Here is a 19,703-nt window from a genome sequence, read left to right on the forward strand (position 1 = left end):
TGCTCAGAGTCCTACACGGCCCACAGAAAGAACACAACATACATCATCCACAAACCTCATCATCTATTCCACTTCAGCAAGTGAAATCTGCTAGTCACTGGGGATACCTGGGCCCAGCACAACTCAACAGCCACCTGACTTCTCTCTCCATTCATTCACTATTTCACCACTTTGTTCATTCTGCAAGGATATTTTCAGGGCCTGATAGGCAAGTGAGGAAGCACAGGGGGTACACAGCTGCTCTGCCTTACTTGAGCTCAGCCCCAAGAGAGCTGTGAGCCACAGGGGCTGATGCTGAATCACTGGCAGAGTCTGACCTCTAAAGCTTGACGATCCACTCTCCAGGAACATACAATTTAATAAGAAGGGGTCACTCTCAATGTAAACATAAGGCTGTCACACCCACCCAGCCTCATGCTGACACAGCCCTGCTCCCGCCCCGCGCCACAGCAGGCACACTGACAGGGCAGACCCTTGCACAGAGGCCTGTCATTAGCAGAATGGAGTTCAACTGTCCATCTAGACTCGCCAAGCCCAGGAACAAACAGGCGCTATTCGTTGTTGTCTGCTCACAAAGGAAACTTTTTGACTTTCTCTTCTCTGTTGACACAGAGGAACTGAGGAAAGGATGCAAAAGTGAAAACCAGAAGGTGGGACAAGAACCAGAGATGTCAGCCAAGCAAAGGGAATCACCAGATGTCCCCAGGGCTGCCCCAGGACTTAAAGTCAGTGCTGGCATATTTGTAAACTGACAACGAACATCAATAGAAACACCTTTCTATTTTGACTTACACTCTCTCAGTTGTCTCTGTCTTGGAATTTCATATCAACATCAGGAAGTTATTATGTAATTAAACCTAATCACTTCATTTAGCTCCCTAACTGAAACTCAGGCAGGTGTCAGAGTTCATGGTCTACTTTTCTTGAGTTTAAAGAAACATTTCAGAACTGATCAAAGAGCAGTTACTTCTGCCCTGCTCCTGGGAGTTTGGTGGTGGAAATTATCTGAGAAGGTGGTGGATGGCGTCAGCCTGGGCCTCTCAGCCTCGGCACTGCTGACACTTGGGCTGGTCTCTCTGGCTGTGGGCATCCCACGCATCATAGGCTGTCCAGTGAAAGATTCTTCCCATGAACGTCCCATGGTTTCCGTCCACCACCAACAAAAACGCTGCCTGGACGTCTTTTCTGCCGAGGAACCAGTATTTTCAGATTGGCTTACTCAACCCCCTTCACAGTCCAGATCCTATGTTACTGAAACAATATGTGCTTCTAACTCTTGGTATTATTTTAAAAGAAATATATGGCAGACAAGACTAGAACGAAATAAAATTTTTTAAAAAGCGAATCTATAAAATTTGCCACCTCCAGTTTAGTGACTTTATTTTTCAAAACCAAGCTTGAATGTTAATGTCAACATTCAGTATGTACCCTCGACTGTAGTACCTGTATCAGGGGGACATCTGGTCCAGAGATCGTACCTGGGGCAGCTCTGAGCAGCTCTGGTGCAGGCCGGACGTGCAGAAATCAACAGGCCTTCACTTACACAGCTCCTCTCCACTAAAGCCATCTGCACAACATCCAGGTCCATTCACACTCCCAGCTCAGCCACAAGCCCACACTGCTTGGCTACACCAGACCAGCGGTTCTCAGCTGCGAGCAGCTCTGCCCCCAGGGACATGTGTCAGGGTCTGGAGACATTTCTGGTTGTCACAACTGGGAGGTGCTACTGGCATCTGGTGGGCAGAGGTCAGGGACACCGCTGAACAGCCTGTGATGCGCAGGAGAGCCCACAGCCAGAAGGACCAGCCACAGTGGCAACAGTGCCACGGCTGAGAGGCCCAGGCTTACACCAAAAACCACGTTCCCAAGTCACCTCCACCACCAAACTCCCATTATACCCACAGGCAACATAAAGCCTGGCACCGTATGGCAACAGTGACGTGTATCTTGTGCCTGTCCCCAGCTCAACTGTTAAGTACCTATGGAGAATGCGGACATGTGGGCCCACATCTGTGTCCCCTGTGGTCCTCAAGAGAGCATCTTCAGGGGAGCTGCTCACTACATACCTGCCAGTAGTCTCCTTTCCCACCTGCTTGGTGCAATGGAAGCAGTTCTAATTAATTTCTCCATTAGCATATGTATTAAACTTTTACTCTGCACTTAGCAAAAAACTTTTATTACTTGGCAATGTGAAGCCGTAATAAGACATTAATGAAAATATGGAATGAAAGACCTGGTTAGTCCGATTTTCTTGGGTTTACATTCCTCGTCAAGACTGCATGTTTACTTCCTTAAAGAAGAAAGGCAGCCAAGCATTAAATAGTAATTAATTTAGGGTGCCCTGTTTTACAAAGCTGTCTGTGAAACTTACACACAACTGCACACATGCTTCCTGCTAACAGAGGGCACTCTGCAGACAAGCTGCTCTAGCTACACCTGCTGTGACAGCCAAAATCCTCTGCAGTGAGGAGGAAGTCCTGCGGGGGACAGTACCTTCCACGCCAAGAACTACAGGACTTCATCCAAGGCCATACCTTTTTCAGCAAGGGGAGAAGCTGCTCTGCGACACAGTGTGTTCTGGAACATGCTGCTCTCACTTCTACATCAGCTAATCCTCAACTGTGTGGAAAGTGACCCTAGGAGATTATCTAGAAACTACTTTTGTCTACATTTAACAACTAATTTGGAGAACAGCGGGTCATCTGCACAATTCCATTTTACAGAGGATCGTACCTCCCTCCTAGGCACAGACGGACGCCTCTAAGAGCAAGTCTGGATGCTCTGACCTGCATCCCACGGGCCTGCCCCTGCCTTGGATTGGCTTCTGTCGGCCTGATCCTCTCTCCTTGGCTGCTGAGCCAGGCCACTGTGCCTGCTGCTGAGAATTCTGACTACTTACTTCAGCTGGACACTCAGTCCCGTTTCAGTCCCACACAACTGCCACGGTGAGCTTTCACAGCCCTCTCAAACCTCTACAGGCACATGCCCTTCCCACAGAGGCCCCTCAGTCCTGCAGCCCAGAGGAGTTTAAGTCTTGAAGAGTGCCCCCAAATTCTGGTTTCTCTACCTCAGATTTCTCTGAATCTCCAGTCATGTGGTTCTCCATTACACCTTGACTGAAAAGAGGAAGTGGAGAAATCAACAAGCAAGACCTAGAGACAGAGGACCCAGAGGCCAGCACAAACCCACATCTCACATGGGTCCCAGAATCCTGACAGCTGGGAAGGAGAAGCAATGCCATAATAAAACCATCCAGACCAGCACAGATTATTCATGACACGTTCTGAGGAAGCGGAAAAACACAGGTGTCCCCTGCTTTCTGAAAGTCTACATTATGCTACTGGCTTTCGTGAAAGACCCAACAGTGCCTGGTTTGACCAACTAACAAATCGGAAGATGTTTGCTTTTATGAAAAAGAGAGGAAGAGAGGAAATAAGTGTTCAACCTGCACTGCCCCCAGAGAACTGAGTGGCCCCCAAGCTCTTTCTCGGGCACCAGAGTCACCATCCCAGCATCAGGCCACCAGATATTTGAATGGAGTTGTGGACATCTGGGCTTTACCTCCATTTATGTGGTGTGTCTTTTGAAGATGTGTCTAAGGTATCAGAAAAGCCTATGGAGGTATTTTTAGATTTGGAAATGTTCAAAAATGTTTCTATATAAATCAGTGGTAATGCCTCTTCTCTTTCACCCTATTTCGGCTTACAAAGGTTTCGTAGGCTCACTCTATTTTCGGACAGCAGGGGAGACCACCATTGTGTGCTGCACGGCCTGTATGTTTTCCAAAGCAGAATTCCATTGCACACACACTCCATTCCACTCTCACACTGGCATGGTCACGAACTTTTAATTAGCTTGATATTTTCAATGCAGAAGCTACAAACACAATATTTCTTTTCCATTTATTCAATACATACTACATGCCACATTCTCTAACAGGAACCTTGGTGTAATAACAGGGGAATAAAAAGATGAAGGGAACAGTCCCAGACCTCAGATTCAGATCACAGAGGGCCCACAGTGCCTGGCCCAAGAGCCGCCAGGCCCGAAGCTGTAAGCTCTCGGGAGCCCATGTGTCTCTTCTCAGTTTTCTGAGCATAACACACAGACTTAATCTTGTTAAAGGGTGAAGCTTCCTTTAACGGAAAAGGAATTCAAAGCTGAATCATTAATCACCTCCTCCCTGTTAATTATCTCCTGGAGCCAAGCTTGCTATTAAGATACCACAGTGGGACCAGCTGCAGGGCATCTCCTGTCTTGCTCTCACACTACAGGACATACACGCTGATGGGAGAGGAGCCGCCCATCTAAAGCAAAGGGCAGAGATAAAACTCATCACTTCTTAGACAGGGGAAGAACAGGATGGTGACATCTGTTCTGGTTCACAAGATCCACATGCTAAAAAACAGAAGTCTCCTACTTTTTCCACAGGAGATTTTTATTTAACTTAAAATTTCTGAAATCTTAAAAACAGCCACCTTCCAAACTCAAGACAACACTATCTTTCTGTCCAGTTCTGAATATGACTTCCTTTGTCCTCATTCAAGTAAACCCTGTCTTCAGACCTAACCTACAGGACAGATAATTCCAGCATTATATTCTATGACTGTGTTGTCCTCTATTTTCCATGTTTACCTTTTCTCCCTAGTCAGACTGAGTTATTCTGGAGGGGAAAGAATCATGCCATATACTCACTCTGCATCCTTAACATGACTGAACACTGGGTGATAGAAGCTACTCCCAGATATATGGCAACTGATGAACCCGATTTCCAAAATACATATATTCCCTGAAGACTCAGTTCTCTGTTAGTCATACTGGTTTATGTGTACAAGGAAAAATTTTAAAGTTAAGAACTAGGAGAGCTCTTTAAAAACAAGGACCTAAACTAGTTCTTAAAATACAGTATTATTGGTTATTAGGGAGGTGCGAAACAAAACGACACTGCCTACATGGCTGTAATGAAAAGATGCACCAATGTTGAAGAGGCTGTATTGAAACTGGAACCTCACACACTGCCTGTGGGAGTAAAACCACAATAGCCACTTTGGCAACAGTCTGGCAGTTCCTCACAAAATCAAACAGAGATTATGTGAAGCACCAAACTCATTCGTAGGTAGACACCCAAGAGAATTTAAACCTATTGCCACATGAACACTTGTATACAAATATTCACAGCAGCATTATTCATAATAGCCAAAAAATGGGAAAAAACAAAACATCCATCAAGTGATGAATGAACATAATGAGGTATAATTCATGCAATGGAATATTATTGAGCCATGAAAAAGAATCAAAGTGTTGACCTGTGACATGCATGGCCTTTGAAGACAGTGTGCTAACTGAAAGAAGTCAGACACAAAAGATCACATACTGAGAAATCCTGTTTCTATGACGTGTCTGGAATATGGAAATCCACAGAAGCTGACAGCACCTCAGCAGCTGTGGGGCTGGCGTAGGAGGGGATGGACAGTGTCTGCAAGCGGGCATGGGATGAAAGCCTCTGGAGTTAGACGGTGGTACCAGATGCACAACAGAGGGCATGTACTAAAAGCCACTGGACATACAACTGAAAACGGTGAATTTTATGGCATGCAGATTATATCTCAATTATGAAACAATAACACGAGAAACCTGCAGCCCAGAGAGGTGACATTTCTTGTCCAAAGACACAAAGCTGATTACAGTTGACCCTTGGACAATGCAGCAGTTAGAGGAACCGAATCCCACACACAGTTGTAAATCCACATACAACTTTCAACTCTCCAAAACTAAACTTCTGATTGTCTACTGATGACCGGAAGCCTTAGCAGTACCACAGTCGATTGATATCCATTTTTAATGTTATATGTATTATATACTGTATTCTTATAAAAAAGCAAAGTAAGCTAAAGAAATGTTACTTAGAAGATTATAAAGAAGAAAACATTTACAGTACTGGACTGGACTTACAGAGAAAAAACCCAGGTAGCAGTGGACCTATGACGTTCAAACCTATGCTGCTCAAGAGGCAGCTGGGAACAGCGTCACCAAACCCGACTCCAGGTCCGCCATCGGCCAGACAGGAGGCACGTGATGCTCACGGTTTGTGCTCTCTGGGTGTGGATGTGAGCAAGACATTCAGAAGCACAACCACTTACAACTAGTATTTCCTTCCTTCTACAAAAAATTCTCATGGGCTCCCATTCTTCATGAAACATAGATAACACTCTCGATATAGTCCATGGTTTCCCGCTTTATAGACGTAGATGCCAGGTGACATTCCCTGTTATTAAAGAAGAGCACAAGTTCAATAACCAGTAACAAACGGCTCTGAATTGGGAACACGGGTGGGAATGGTGGGGCTGAGGAGACCCCAGGGCACATGCTCCGATGAAGGATCACCACTGACCAGCTCCAGTGGATCCATGACACAGTGTGAGGCACCAGGCCTAAGAGATCTCCAGATGCTTGAGACAGGTGGAAAATCCAGACTATGTATGTGCATGAGAAAGACACTCCAAGCATTAAAATCTTTGCTCAAAAAAACTCAAAACACTATGTTAAGTTAAAAAAGAAGGGGTCCCAGTTCTGAAGCCATTCTGGCCTCAAGCCTGATAAATAGCACCGATTCCAGGTCTCCCTCCTGATGTGTTCCATCTAATTCAGGAACTACTGTCTGATGATAGGAACAGTGTCTTCTTCTTAATTAAATCTTTATAGCTTATTTAAAGTCGAAAATTCACAGGAGACCAGAAAATTATTGCCAACTTAAATTGAAATGGAATTCATGCTATTACTGGTGGCTGACACTTCATTAAGCTCTAGCAACTTTACAAGTGGGGATGCTGAGACCCGGAGGAGACATGCCATCCTGGCAGTTAGGGTACCAGCGCTGAAATCCCAACCTAGGCCTCTCTGCTCCTAAAGCCCCTTTAACCTTTCTACTTACCATTTTGCTTATATCACACAAATTTCTTCTACCTGCCATGCTTATGAGGCTCTCTCATACCTACATGATCTCAGAGATGGCTGACCATAAAGAAGGCACAAAGATCCTGGAGCAGTGGCACTCAGAAGACACTTGGCACACCCAGCTGGCAGCACCCACCCCACAGTCCTATGTTGGTCTCAACTTTCTCTTTACACACAGCACTGTCTTCACGCCCACAGGCCCTGCCATCCCCTCCAACCACCCTGAGTCTGGCTTCCCACCTCCTATTTACTCTTGCACTGAACTCCCACAGTAGGCTGCAAGATACGGATAAACTTTTACCACCCAAAAGAATTTTTTATTTGCAGGATAGAAAATACAGAATGGAGAGAAAACGATTCCCAGGAAACCAGGGTCCAAGATGGAAAAAATGATAGCACACATGTATATTGCTTATTGCCTGGTAAATCTCATGTTGCTCAAAAGGTCCTCGGAGAGTAAATATCTCTGCCCTAGACCCTGTCATGGGTTCCGGCCATCCCAGCCTAGCCCTCCTTCTCTCATATTACCCTGTCACCTTCCCATCCTGGCAGGCTCCCTGCAGCTCAACACATGTCGGTTCTACTCACATTCATCATACAAAGAGGAGACATTTGAGGGGAATCATGGCTTTGTTTCAGGACATCCCACAAAACACTCAGTAGTGCCTCTGGAGCTCTGCCTGCTCTAGTCTCTCCAGCTTCTGATCCTTTCCTCTGGCACAGGCCATTGGGGAAAGGGAGGCTCCAATCTGCTCTTGAACCTCCTGAGCTCCTTGACAAGGCAATTTACTTGAAGTTACTAAGCTTCACTTTCCCAGTTTATGAGAAATGGAGAGACACTATGAATGGCTACCCTGCCAAGACACCTTAAGGGCACAAACACAAAGCCCCTCGTACTTCCTGCACATGGTGTGGACACCAGTTCTTGTCATTATCATGAATACTACATTCCGTTTCAACCCATACTCCCCGCAGCCTTTATCAGTCTCTGCAGAAACAAGGCCACTGCTTCCGCACGCCCTGGCCCCACAATTACTTGTTCAACAGCTGAGTAGGGGCCCCGGAACTGGTCCTTAGGAGCCTGCCCCTTCCTTTCTCTTTTTACCCGCACCTGCTTTCTGGGTCAGCCCCACTCGGGTTGTCACTGGTTCCACTGGTGGGCAATGTGGGACACAAAAAACAGACACAAAATCAGAAGACGGCGGTTTGAATCTGGACTCAACACTGAGCTGAGTGATCCCATGCATGTTACTTAACCACCCTGTACTTCAATATTCTCATCTGTAAAATGGATATGGTAGGCACAGTTTGTAGGGTCACTGTAAAGGACTGAATAACCTGCAGGACAAATCCTACCACATTGCTGGGTACAGGGAAAACTCTGATTGTTCCCCTGACCTTTCAGTACTCCAAGCACGACAGGCACGCACTGGAGTCCACCCACCCAGTGTCTTTCTCCCTCTCCTGTCCCACTGCACATTCCACAAAGTCCCCTTTATCTCTTTCCCACCATCAACCTGCCCATCAGTCAGATTTGAAAGCTCCCTATCTGCATTTCACAAGCACTGAGACTTGGTGTTCGGTTTCAGGTCAAAATAATCACTGCTTTTTCTGGGAAGTACCCCTCATCGTCATTAAACACAGACATCCTGCCCCTTCTCCACTCCCTCCCACATACAAATTTGAGGTGAGCTGTTTACAGGTGGTTTAGCCATCAGTTCAAACTGGTGTCTCATAGCTCTCCTCCCTGTTACTCCCAGATGCAAAATATTCTACATTTAGTTACATAAATCAGAAGGAGGAATCCAGTTGCCCAGGGATGCCCAATACATAGCAAGAACCCCGGTCCACCCCCCTCAGTGCCAGAGCAGACTCAACAATCAGTCACTGGGGCTCTGAAGCCCCCCTCCCAGCTCTCTAGGCAGCCACCATCCACCTGTAAGAGCTGTCTTTTGGGATGAAATCTACTTGCCAAGTTTAGGAAGCCTTAATCAAACCAGGACTCTAAAATCATGTGCTATGTACAGCAAAGAATAGTGCCCACTTGCAGAGAAGTAAGCACTTTGTAGGCAATGAAGAAAATGGTTAGTTACTCATGCACAGCATTGTGTGTACCTATAAAACGTTCCAAATTTACAGAAGAACTCTACAGGGAATGACCTCAACCTGTAATCTTTTTATTAAATCAAATTTCAGTTTAACTTTTTAAATTTATTAAAAACAACCCAAAATTATATTAGCATGCACCCTCAGTTTATTAAGTACTATGTACTGTATATAATATTCTGTTGACTGAAATATTACATGACCCAAGATTTTACTTTTAATTTCTTATTACAGTAGCTGCTGCTACTGTAATAATCACTGCCTTTTTTTAACAGAAATAAGTAGGTACAGTAACACCCATTAAAGCTCCTGCTGAAAAACTGCTGATAACAAAAAGGCTCCCCCGAGTTTAGAACTTGGAGGGTAACTTTAAAAAAATGACATTTAGCAATTGAACTAATAATTTCTTTATTCTATTTTTTAAAATCTACATTTCAAAATAAAATATTTTAAACTTTCATAGATAATGATCAGTAGATCATGCTAATTTTTTAAGTCATCCAATTCTAACTTTATCCAAAAAAATTCATTTTGGAACTTTTTAATAAATTAAACATGAAGGAATCTAAATAAATATTTTTAGAATTAGTATTTCACACTATTTCCTGCTGAACTGTTTTTCTTTCCACAAGTTATTTTTCTTTTCTGTTTTTGATTAAAAAAATGAAAAAACATAAAAAACAAGACTATTACTTTTCTGCAATGTGGACACTATCTTATTCTTTGTATTATACATATCTGTCAAAAATTTCATTTCATTTCCTCAAATAGATGGAAATGTTTATTAAAAATGTTCTAATGCAAATATTAAAAAGTCCCTAATTTCATAAAGGTGTCCATGACCTTGATAGTTATATTTAAAATTTTAAATATTCTTGTAGAATGGAAAAAATATCAAATTTGGTAAACAGTAAAATGAAGTAGAGCTAGACCAAAGTCAGGTCTCCAAATGGGATATTAATAAATCTCCCTTTGTAGCAACAGACTTTACACACTGACTGTAATTCCACATCTAGCTACTGACCTTAAGATTCAAGACATATGCCCCTAGTCTTTCCAACTAAAGTGGGACATTTCTATCAAATTTCAACCCTCATCCTGCATGCCGTTAAGGGTTGAATCGTGCCCCTAAAGCTGATGCTAAAGTAGCTCCAGTCCTTATGAACGCCACCACATTGGAAGCAGGACCTTTGTGATGACCAGGTCAGGATGAGGTCCCCAGTTGGGCTCCAATTCACATCAGGGCAATGCATGTACAGGAGTGTCCAGCAAACCGTCAGAAGCGAGGAGAGGCAGGGAACGTGTCCCTTGGGGCCTCAGACGGAAGCAGCCCTGATCTTGACATCCAGCCTCCAGGACAGGGAGACAAATTTCTACATTTGGGCCTCCCAGTTTGGGCTACATTGCCACCAGCCCTAGGAAACCAGCACCCAGGCCTTCCCCGCTAGCCACATCCTTGGGCTTGAGGCCCCACTTACCCCTCTTCCTCCCAGCCACTTCCCACGTCCCCACCTCTTCCCGAACCCGCCTTCGCCCCTCCTGTGCCAATGCCCCTCTGCACTCTTCCTTGTCAAGGGGCTGCTGGCATTTTGGACAGGGCAGTTTTATGCTGTCCTGGCTGGCGCACAGAGGGGTGTCACTCAGCCCTGGAACTCACACTCCCCCAGGGTGTCCTGGTGCCTGAAAGGAAGCTTCTGCTCCACACCAGAGCTTGACTCAGGGTCCCACCATTTACTGCTCATGACTTCAATCAGCTCAGTTAACATCAGCCCCTTCATCTGTAAAATGGGAATAAATAAGGACCTTGCCACTGAGGATTCAATGGGTCAGCCTAAGCTTTACCCTCCCTAGCTCCTTCTGGCATGGGGATTACACGGGAATTAATGCCCCATCCGTTCGTGTGGCTGTACCCTGACTCAACTTCCTTGGACCTCCTTTCAGAGGCTCTCACAGTGAAGCTCCCTTGCATCTGTGAAGATAAGCTGCTTAACTGGCCACTGCATGTTTAAAATATTTGTTAGGTCATGCAGGCAGTGAGGTATGCTCTCCACAGGTGCAAAGGGCAAGACAATTCAAAGTACAGCTCCTATATGTTTCCCCCTTGCAAGCATGGTTGTAGCCCTGACTTCGCTTCCAATTTCTCTGTAATGTTTGCTCCACATGATGGTCCCTCTGCCAACACCCAGGGACATACTGCTGTCTAGCTCATCTCATTGTATCCCACAGAACACCCCCCAGGCCAACATCAGTCCTCCATTCTCCTTGATTATATGGTTTGCATCCCAAGCCTTTGAGCTACAGAGTCAGCACTGATGAGTGCAGGGAGCCCGAGTCTAAGTCTGTTCTAGAGTACCTGAGAACACCCGACACAGGACCTGGGATTGAGTAGGTTTTCAATGACCCTTTGACGAATGTAAGAGGCAATCAATGCATAAATGAACACATTCAGGAATCAGATGGCTTCCATTTACCCCTCAGTTCTGCAATGACTGACGTAAATATCAGGGCAAGCCATTTAGTCTCTATGCCCAAATGTCCTTCTCTGTGAAATTAGGAGATTGGACTTGACTACAAATCTCTAGGTTTTTTTCCAGCTCTAATAACTAAGCTCAAACTTAGCTGAAGAATTAAAGATGTTATTTTCTTTTTGAGAAATTTTAGGGCAGGCAGAAGGCTAAAGATTTTTCTAAAATCACAAACCAGGGGACCCTTCCTGTCAGAGAGTACCTTATTCCCTGGGACAAAGGCTCTAGATAGCAGGCAAGCTGCAGATTCTGATGACATCGCTGAGTTGCTGAGCACTATGGAATTTGTTGTCATGGGCTTCTTTCAGGAATTTAGTCTACTCTGTACTCAAAAGAGCCACAGGGACCTCTGCTGCCTGCCCCCTCGCACCCATAGCTCCTGACTTTCCTGCCTGAACAAGGCAGGCTCACACACTTTCCCAGGCTCCAAATCTAACTCAATCCCTCTCCACGCCATCTGCCTAAGGCTCCCACATGCATATTTTATGATTACTGGCACATTTCCTCTTATCTGACATCCTGCAATGCATCCCTCTGCTGTCTATATTATCTCTATCTCTGATAATAATGTTCCTGAAAGAGGCATGTGTCCTTGGGCTACTTTATTACTGGTTGTTTTATACCTTTCCTATCTTATCTCCCCACCTGGTCTCCACGTGACTTCCTTGAGGACACCCTCTGTGCTCCTGTCCCCTACAAGAGGGAGGGCAGAGCTGGGCAAGCAGCAGACTCTTAGAAAGTAACTCTTGAGTGAATAAGGTAACTAGTGAATGAAAAAACTGATTGATTTCAATGTTTCTGAATTAAAAATCCATATTAATGTAGTTCCTGAATTAAGTTACAAAGACCTCCCCTTCTGGGTATTAAACCAGAATAAATTAAATTTTTAAATGGCACATCTATGAATACTGTTTTCTTAGGACTGAACATGATTTCACTACAATGGGAATGACAGCAACAATGCCAACTACATTTGAAATGTAATTTTCAGATATCCACAGCAAATGATGGGGCACCTCTTTTATTTCTTAGTAAAAGCATATTTTACCTGGAGCTAGGGAAGGTAACAGGACAATCACCCCTTAGTGTTAATTTTATCAACTACCACTGCCATGTGTGAAGCTGGGGAGTTCAGGGCAGTGAGAACAATCCTCATACAGTATTTTCTCTAAACAGGTTGTTTAAATCTATTGCCGATCAGGGATGAGCATGTGTTTAGGAATTCCTGGGACTTAGCTAAGTCTAATTAATTCTAGTTCCATGCCTTCCTGTGGCTTAACAAACTTCAGCTAAAACCAAACTAATCAGGAAATTGAATTATCTGTTCTCCCAGGCACTTCCTGGTCACAGTCAGTCACCAAATAAAACACCAAAGGTCAACACAACACTGCTGGAGTAGAAACATTATGGCTACGCCATCAAAGCTTAATACAGCTTAATGTTATAAGCCCTATTAGCTGCCCCAGCCCAACAGAGGACAGCTTCACCGTCTCTTGGAAATCCCTACTCTTGCAAATATACATAAACTTCCATCACTAAAAGCACTGACACTACATTATTATAGACAACTGCACTGACACTAATATTAAAATTGGAGAGAGTGACTGAGGACTGTCAGATCTGAAAAAGTCCATTAAAATAGATATTCAGTGCTTATGTGCTGCTTGTATGTGGTATGTCTTCCAGCTCAAATCAGACCATGTCAGAACACATACCACCAGAAGGGCAGGGACCTGAGGCACCACAGCAAGACACAGGAAGAGTAAATTCCCTATGAGACTGGTGTATACTACTGAAGTAAAAGAAGCTGTTATGAGGATTTATCCACATTTGCCCAATTGATGAAGTCAAAGCATTTTAAAGCTAGCATGCAATACTGAGTTATTCATCATAGTACTTCATTCTGCACAAGAAAAAGTCAGAGATGGAGTGCCATATCCAAGCTTACTCCACTAGTCAGAGCCTGCATCGAAACTTAGGTCTCTTTGAGCTTCATGTGTGAAATTTAAAAATTAAAAAGGCGCGTAGCAGACAGGCAACAAATATTTGTTAGTGGAACTGAGGAAACAGAGATGCAGGTTCCAGAACTATCTGGATATACTACCTAAGGACAGGATAAGCCAAAGAATTACCTCAAGTTTTGACTGACGTGACCAACATAGCCTAGGCTTCTTCATACTATAAAGCTTCCCCTCTGCAATAAATAAAATGCTACTGAACAATTAATGAAGCCGGCCAGTTGGTGGGGAAAGCAAAACCTTGCTTTACTTCTGAAGAAGTGATCATTTGAAAAAATCTATGCACAAAACAGTATGGGTTTCCAAACACATTAAGTGTAGCTTCAGTGGAGAAATGTATAAAAGGCAGGAATGACTAAGCAACCACAAATAACTAGAAACACCACAACTACCAGGACTCGGGACCAGGGCATGACTGTATATAAAAGTAAGTTGGAGTTTCCCATCTATTGCTCCTAATGCAAAATGGATTCTTTTTTGTACTACAGTGTTGATTTCTTTTTAAATAAAAAGCCTTAGTGATGTAAAAGTACTTGCAAACAGTATTTTATTCCATCCTCCATCCCACCTGCTTCAGAAATACATTTTGGGACAATTTGTTTGTGGCTGTGCAGGCAATTGGCCAAATTTTAAGCAACCAATATTGCACTTTTTGATGTATTTAAGTAAGAGCTCACCAAAGAGCTCTTAAGTCTATAGTTCAATTCTCAGCAAAGGAAACCAAGTCCTAATAATCTTGTAAAACAGTGTTATTTGTCTTGGTGGGTTACCAAGTACATTACTGAATTTTTCTTTCAGGTCTGACGTCTAGCTATTTAACCTTTCTTCCTAAAAAAAAAAAAATCTTCCTAAAAAATTTCAAGATTATTAAAATAATTAAAGAAACCACAATTTACACATTCCCAAGATGAAACTGACCACAGAATTACAGGGCAAGGAACAACACATTTACATGAAATTTACATGAAAATGTTTACAGCACTCGAGGAAAAAGCAAGCAAGAAAAGACAAAACCAAACATCTTGGCAGCACAGGACAAACCTGGCTTACCGACCTCTACGCTGGTGTAAAACTAAAGAAATGGACTCGGTGGCGGGAGGCAGGGTGGAGAGCAATTCGCAACTGAACCTGTTCACCCGGACCGGGCCGGCCAGCACAGCAGCCTACCAGCCCGTAGAAAGGGCCAGGCGAAGGTCCGGACCAGGCAGCCACCACACCAGGGGGGCGGGACCCCGAAGTCTGAACGCCCCTTCCCCAAATTCCGAGCCCACCCGGAGTCCGGCCCCCTCAGGCCGGGCGGACGGGCGCTAATGAGCCGGGGACCCCTGCCCACCTCTGCTCCCCGCCCACCCCGCTGCTGTCGCCCAGTGACGGTCACCTGCCGGCGCCCCCCTTTCCGCTCTCGTCCCGGTGGGACGGTCACCTGCCGTCCCCGCGCCCTGCGCTCACCGCCACGGAGCCCGAGGAGGAGGCGACGAACACGCGGATGGCCATCCTGCCGGACCAGTGCTCAGGTCTCCGAGGGTCGCGGGGACCAGGCTCCCTGCCGCCGGGTCCGCGGACACAGCCCAGCGCCCCGGCAGAGCGGGCAGAGAATGGACGGGCAGGGGGAGGAAGACCGGAGGACCGCGAGGGGAGGGCGCTGCCCGCACGCCGGCCGTGCGGACCCGGTGCGCGGGGCGGGAACCCGAGGCCGGGGGCTGCGGCGAGGGGCGATGCTCCGGGAGAGGCGGGGAGAACACTGGGCCGGGGGCTCCGGGCCCGCTTCGGAGCCCGCGGGTCCGTGCCGCAGCGCGCCGGCTCGCTGGTTCCGAGCAGCCGCACCCGGAAGGGCCGCCAGGCGCGCTCGAGCCGCGGGGACGTCGCGTCCAGACCTCCCGCGCGCGGGGCGGGCGGGGCGGGGCCGGCGGAGGCGGGTGGGGAGGGGGCTGTGGGGGAGGGGCCGGCAGCCGGCGGGGGAGGGTAAGCCGGGCGGTGTCCGGGGGGCAGCCGGGGTGACGGCGGGAGGCGCAGCTGGGAGCGCGAGGGGCGGGGAGCGGGGCCCGGGCCCTCCGCTTTGCTGGCTCGGGGACTGTTGAAAGGGGCTTCCTTTAGGTGAATGAGAGGCTTGCTTTTTCTGGGGACGCTGGCAGTTGGAGACGAGAGGAGGGCACGACCGCGGTTTTTCCTTCCCGGTGGAACTGTAATTGTGCAGGAAAACAGGCGCCAGGCGCGCCGGGCCCGCCGCCCACCCTGGGACCCTCCCTACGCCAGGGCTCCGCCGGGGCCCTCCGAGCCTCGGCCGCCTGCCGCGCCGCCCGGGGAGGCCGCAGGGTGAGAGGCCCGCGTGCTGACGCGCCCGGAGCGGTTGGCCGCGAGCTCGGGGTCCTGGGTCCGGGGCGCCAGGCCCTCTCAGTCCGGGGGTCCAGCCTGCAGCGGGGCTGCCGCCGGAGCCGAACAGGTTCTGGGGCCACGGTAGCTGCTGTTCCAGAAAGGGTGACACGGTGAGGCTCCTGCCTCAGGGAAATCTCGCGCGCAAACACCAGTGGTTCTGCAGCGCTTGTATTTCAGGGCGGTTGGAGTATTTCCATTTATAGCGCATCCGCCCTGGTCAGCGGCCTCTGTCGTAGTCCCTGCAGTTTAGTGCAGCGAGAAGAGGTACCGCTGGGGACTTGGCTGCTTTGCGCAAGGCAGTGGTAGGACAGGCTCTGCGCACGTCCGTAGCCTGGGCTGTCACGGCTGGAGGGGGAGTATTCGTGTAAAGCCCCGAACAGTGTTCTTAAAGGTCAGCATCGATTCCAGTGGGAATTGCTCGGCTTGGCAGGGGGACCAACAATCGAGTACCCGAAAGGCACCGAGCGCCTGCAGTGCGGCCCCTCAGGCTGCAGAGCGGCGGCGGTGGTGCTGGAGCGAACTCGGCAGGCTCGGGGCTGCGGGTGGCGGTGGCCTCCGTGGGGCGGCGCCCCAACCCCGTCCCATCAGGACTCCAAGCCCTGCCCCAGCCTGGGCTATGGCCCGGTGCCCAGAGCCCGCGGAAGCTGTCAGGAAGAGCAGGCAAGTGCAGGGTGACAGAGGTCCAGGGTCCCTAAAATGGGGACTGTGTGCCAAGTCCGGCTGATTGTCCTGTAAATAAAGCTTTATTGGAACAGGTTCCTCTCCCTGTTATCTGGCAGTGACAGAAACCATGCGTGCGCCAAGCCCATCTGGCCCTTCCCCCCGTTACGGTTCCACCTGTTCCCCGGGCTGTGGGGTGCTCCTGTATCCATATCCTAAGTTCCTCGTCTTACTTAAGACCCAAGTAGGTTTCCAAGTAGGTTTCTGTTTTGTAAAATCGAAAATGCCCTGAGGAGTTTTTACTTACTTTGTAAGCTCTCTGAGGAGGAAAAGGCTGGGTTCGAAACTGTACGTGAAGATGCTCTGCTCTTTCCACCTGCGTGAAAAAGGTTATCTCTGGGAGCTTGTATGCAGCGCAGAGTGTGAGCAGCCCAGGACCCAACAGTGGCCGGGTGGAGCTGAGACCCAGACTGAACTGGTGGAAGAGGAATGAGGGCAGAACGCAGACTGGGATGGCAGGTAAGGCCCAGATGGACACCGGCAGGAGTGCGCTGGCCACGCATCTGAAGCTCGGAGACACCTCAGAACCCATAGGTCATTAGGCCCCAAGGAAGTTGCCCCGGCATTGCGGGAGACCTGATCCCCTCCCAGGTTGTGATAGACCATCTGGCTACACTGGGCCATAATTGATACATGAGTTTAAGGTATACAACAGCAATGATCACACATATGGTTGCCATAATAATGTAATTAGCAGGATAGTGTTTGAAAGCAGAGGTTCTTAACTTTTATCAGTCTGCTGAAGTTTGTGGACCCACTCAAAAAATAAAAGGATTACACAGGAAGCTACTTACATTACAAAACACATTTTATTGAACACATGTTTTATATGGCAATGTATATATTAATGCCTTGAATATCAAGATTCACTAGTGGGTCAAATAGTCACCATGATTTCGAAATATGGGAAAATAGAAAATTTTGAGATATTTGCAACAATTGGAAAATATTAAAATACAAAGCCACAAATGTTTGCTGCTATAATAGTGGTCTGTTGCCTACATTCATAATTGAATAAATTAGTCAATTTCAGTTAGAGTTTAGTCAAAATAAAAAGATGTGTTTTTTTCTCTTTGAGTTCATGAAATCCCTGAATCTTACCCACAGTCAACTTTAGGGTGAGAGACGTGTGCCCAAGAACCCAGGTTGAAATCATGGTATCCCTGACTTCACCAAGTCTGTAAAAGCACATAACTTTGCCATAGAAGAAAGTACAGAGACAGACACGAACAGCCCCTCAGAGAAGTCCTACATTTAGGAACTGGAACGAGAACAGGAGTTTAAAAGAGCGGAGGAGCGAAGAGGGGTGTAAAACCAAAGACGTACAGTATCGCGGGGCTAGAGAAAAGCGCTAAGTGGAGGAGGCAGAGAAGAAAGAGCAGGAGCGTCACTCGGCCTGAAGTCAAGAAAGCTGATCATAAAAACGGAGGCTTTACATTTGTTAGGTAGGTAGCCTGAGTTCACATTCCAGCTTTGCCACTTACCTACCTTAGGCAATTTTGGTCCACTGCCTAAGCCTCAGTATTCATGTCCACAAAATGAGTGTAAGTAATGGCTATCACTCAGGAATGTCATGAGGATTAGCCATGCTCAGAATATTCTCTGAATTATGCCTTACAGTGTCTGAAGGCTACCCAAGTCCACCGCCCCTGAGAACTTCCTGCAGTGTGACCTGCTACGGCTTAGAACTAATTTATGACATGTGTACCAGGCTTGAAAATATATGCTGGTCCTCTTTCGGAATTTACAGTTGAAAAGAGAAAGACCAAGGCAGTTTGCAGGAAGATTATAAAGGAGGCTGCTGCACGGGGGTGGGGTGGGGATGAGAGCCTTTGAGCAAGTGGAGGCAAGGAGAGAACTGAAATGAAGAGGAAGCTGGTCTGTGACGAGAGCAGAGTGGAGCCGCCACGGAGTGAAAAGCAGAGACGCCAAGAGAGCCGGCTGTCTTCCTTCCAGCCTCAGCTCTGTGAATTCAAGTCAACCACTGTTCCTGCCCTTGGGCTGCTGTTCAATCACCCCCAGCTTTTATCCCGAGCTAGTTCGTGTGGTTCTCTTTTCCTGGCAACTATCTAATCCTGACCAGAATATCTTTGTAAAGCGCAGATGGTCAATCATGTTCCCACAGGGGTTGGGCAGGAGGGAGGTGACGAATGTCCAAGTGCATATGTGTTCACAATGAGGACTGGAGCAAACTGGACGGCAATGCCAAAAAGTCGGATTTCTGTCTAAATATGCTGGTTTTCCAATGTCTACTTAACTTTTGAAAACTGAACCAGCTCAGACAAAACCAGATGCAAATCCTGCGTGGCGCTGTGGCTCTCCAGGTTTCTCCCTCCTGTGAAAATAAAGCGCTGAGCCCAGTGTTTGGCACCCAGTAAATCCACAAGAAACCATTGTCCTAATGGCTCATTACCATTGCTGACCTTTGGGAGAGTGCTTCCCGCAGAAGGTGGAGGCAGCACCAGACGGCGAGGGCGGGGACGGTGGCTCTGAGGCAGCAGAGGCAATGATCGTCTTTTCTGATTGGAAGTTGAGAAGTACTAAGAGGGGACAAGTGAGGGCAGAGGCTTGAGGCAAATCTGGCCTCATGAATGTTCCCCATTAAGATTCACCTGTAGATTAAATAAAAAGCTCTTTTAAACAGTCTGCAGTCTCAAATGTCCAGATTCCATTTTCGGTGTGGAATGGAGTCTGACTGGCCATTCTGTTCTGTGAGGGCTGCCCTGTTCTTAACAGCACTTAACCCATTACTGTCTCACTCCCCAGTGATGCGACGTAAGAAACCTTGTACATGTCACACGGTGTCACAATGTCTGCCCTGCTTCCAGGCAGTTGCTTCTCTGAAAGCTGAGCTGGCACAGTTGGCTGTTAGTTAGGGAGGTTATAAGCCAAACGGGTAGGTCAAAGGGTTAAGGAATGGGCCTCCAGGCCAGACCTGGATTGATGTCACAGCTGTGTGGCCTTCCTTAGGTGGTTTATTCAATTTGCCACAGTCATCTCCCACGTT

General features: G+C 47.2%; 1 protein-coding gene across 1 annotated transcript in view; it reads right to left on the bottom strand.

The window, feature by feature from the left end:
- Positions 1-19,703, bottom strand: part of SH3BGRL2 (SH3 domain binding glutamate rich protein like 2) — a 54,299-nt gene that overhangs the window by 27,744 nt on the left and 6,852 nt on the right. Inside the window, exons 2-5 of the mRNA XM_073224284.1 lie at positions 19,110-19,236; positions 16,427-16,620; positions 15,880-16,064; positions 15,053-15,847 (exon numbers count right to left, since the gene is read on the bottom strand). Of these exons, the coding sequence (XP_073080385.1) occupies positions 15,053-15,847; positions 15,880-16,064; positions 16,427-16,620; positions 19,110-19,236 (1,301 nt within the window). The remainder of the gene's footprint in view (positions 1-15,052; positions 15,848-15,879; positions 16,065-16,426; positions 16,621-19,109; positions 19,237-19,703) is intronic.

The sequence above is a fragment of the Manis javanica genome, chromosome 16 (genome assembly GCF_040802235.1).
Source record: "Manis javanica isolate MJ-LG chromosome 16, MJ_LKY, whole genome shotgun sequence".
NCBI classification, from domain to species: Eukaryota; Metazoa; Chordata; class Mammalia; order Pholidota; family Manidae; genus Manis; species Manis javanica.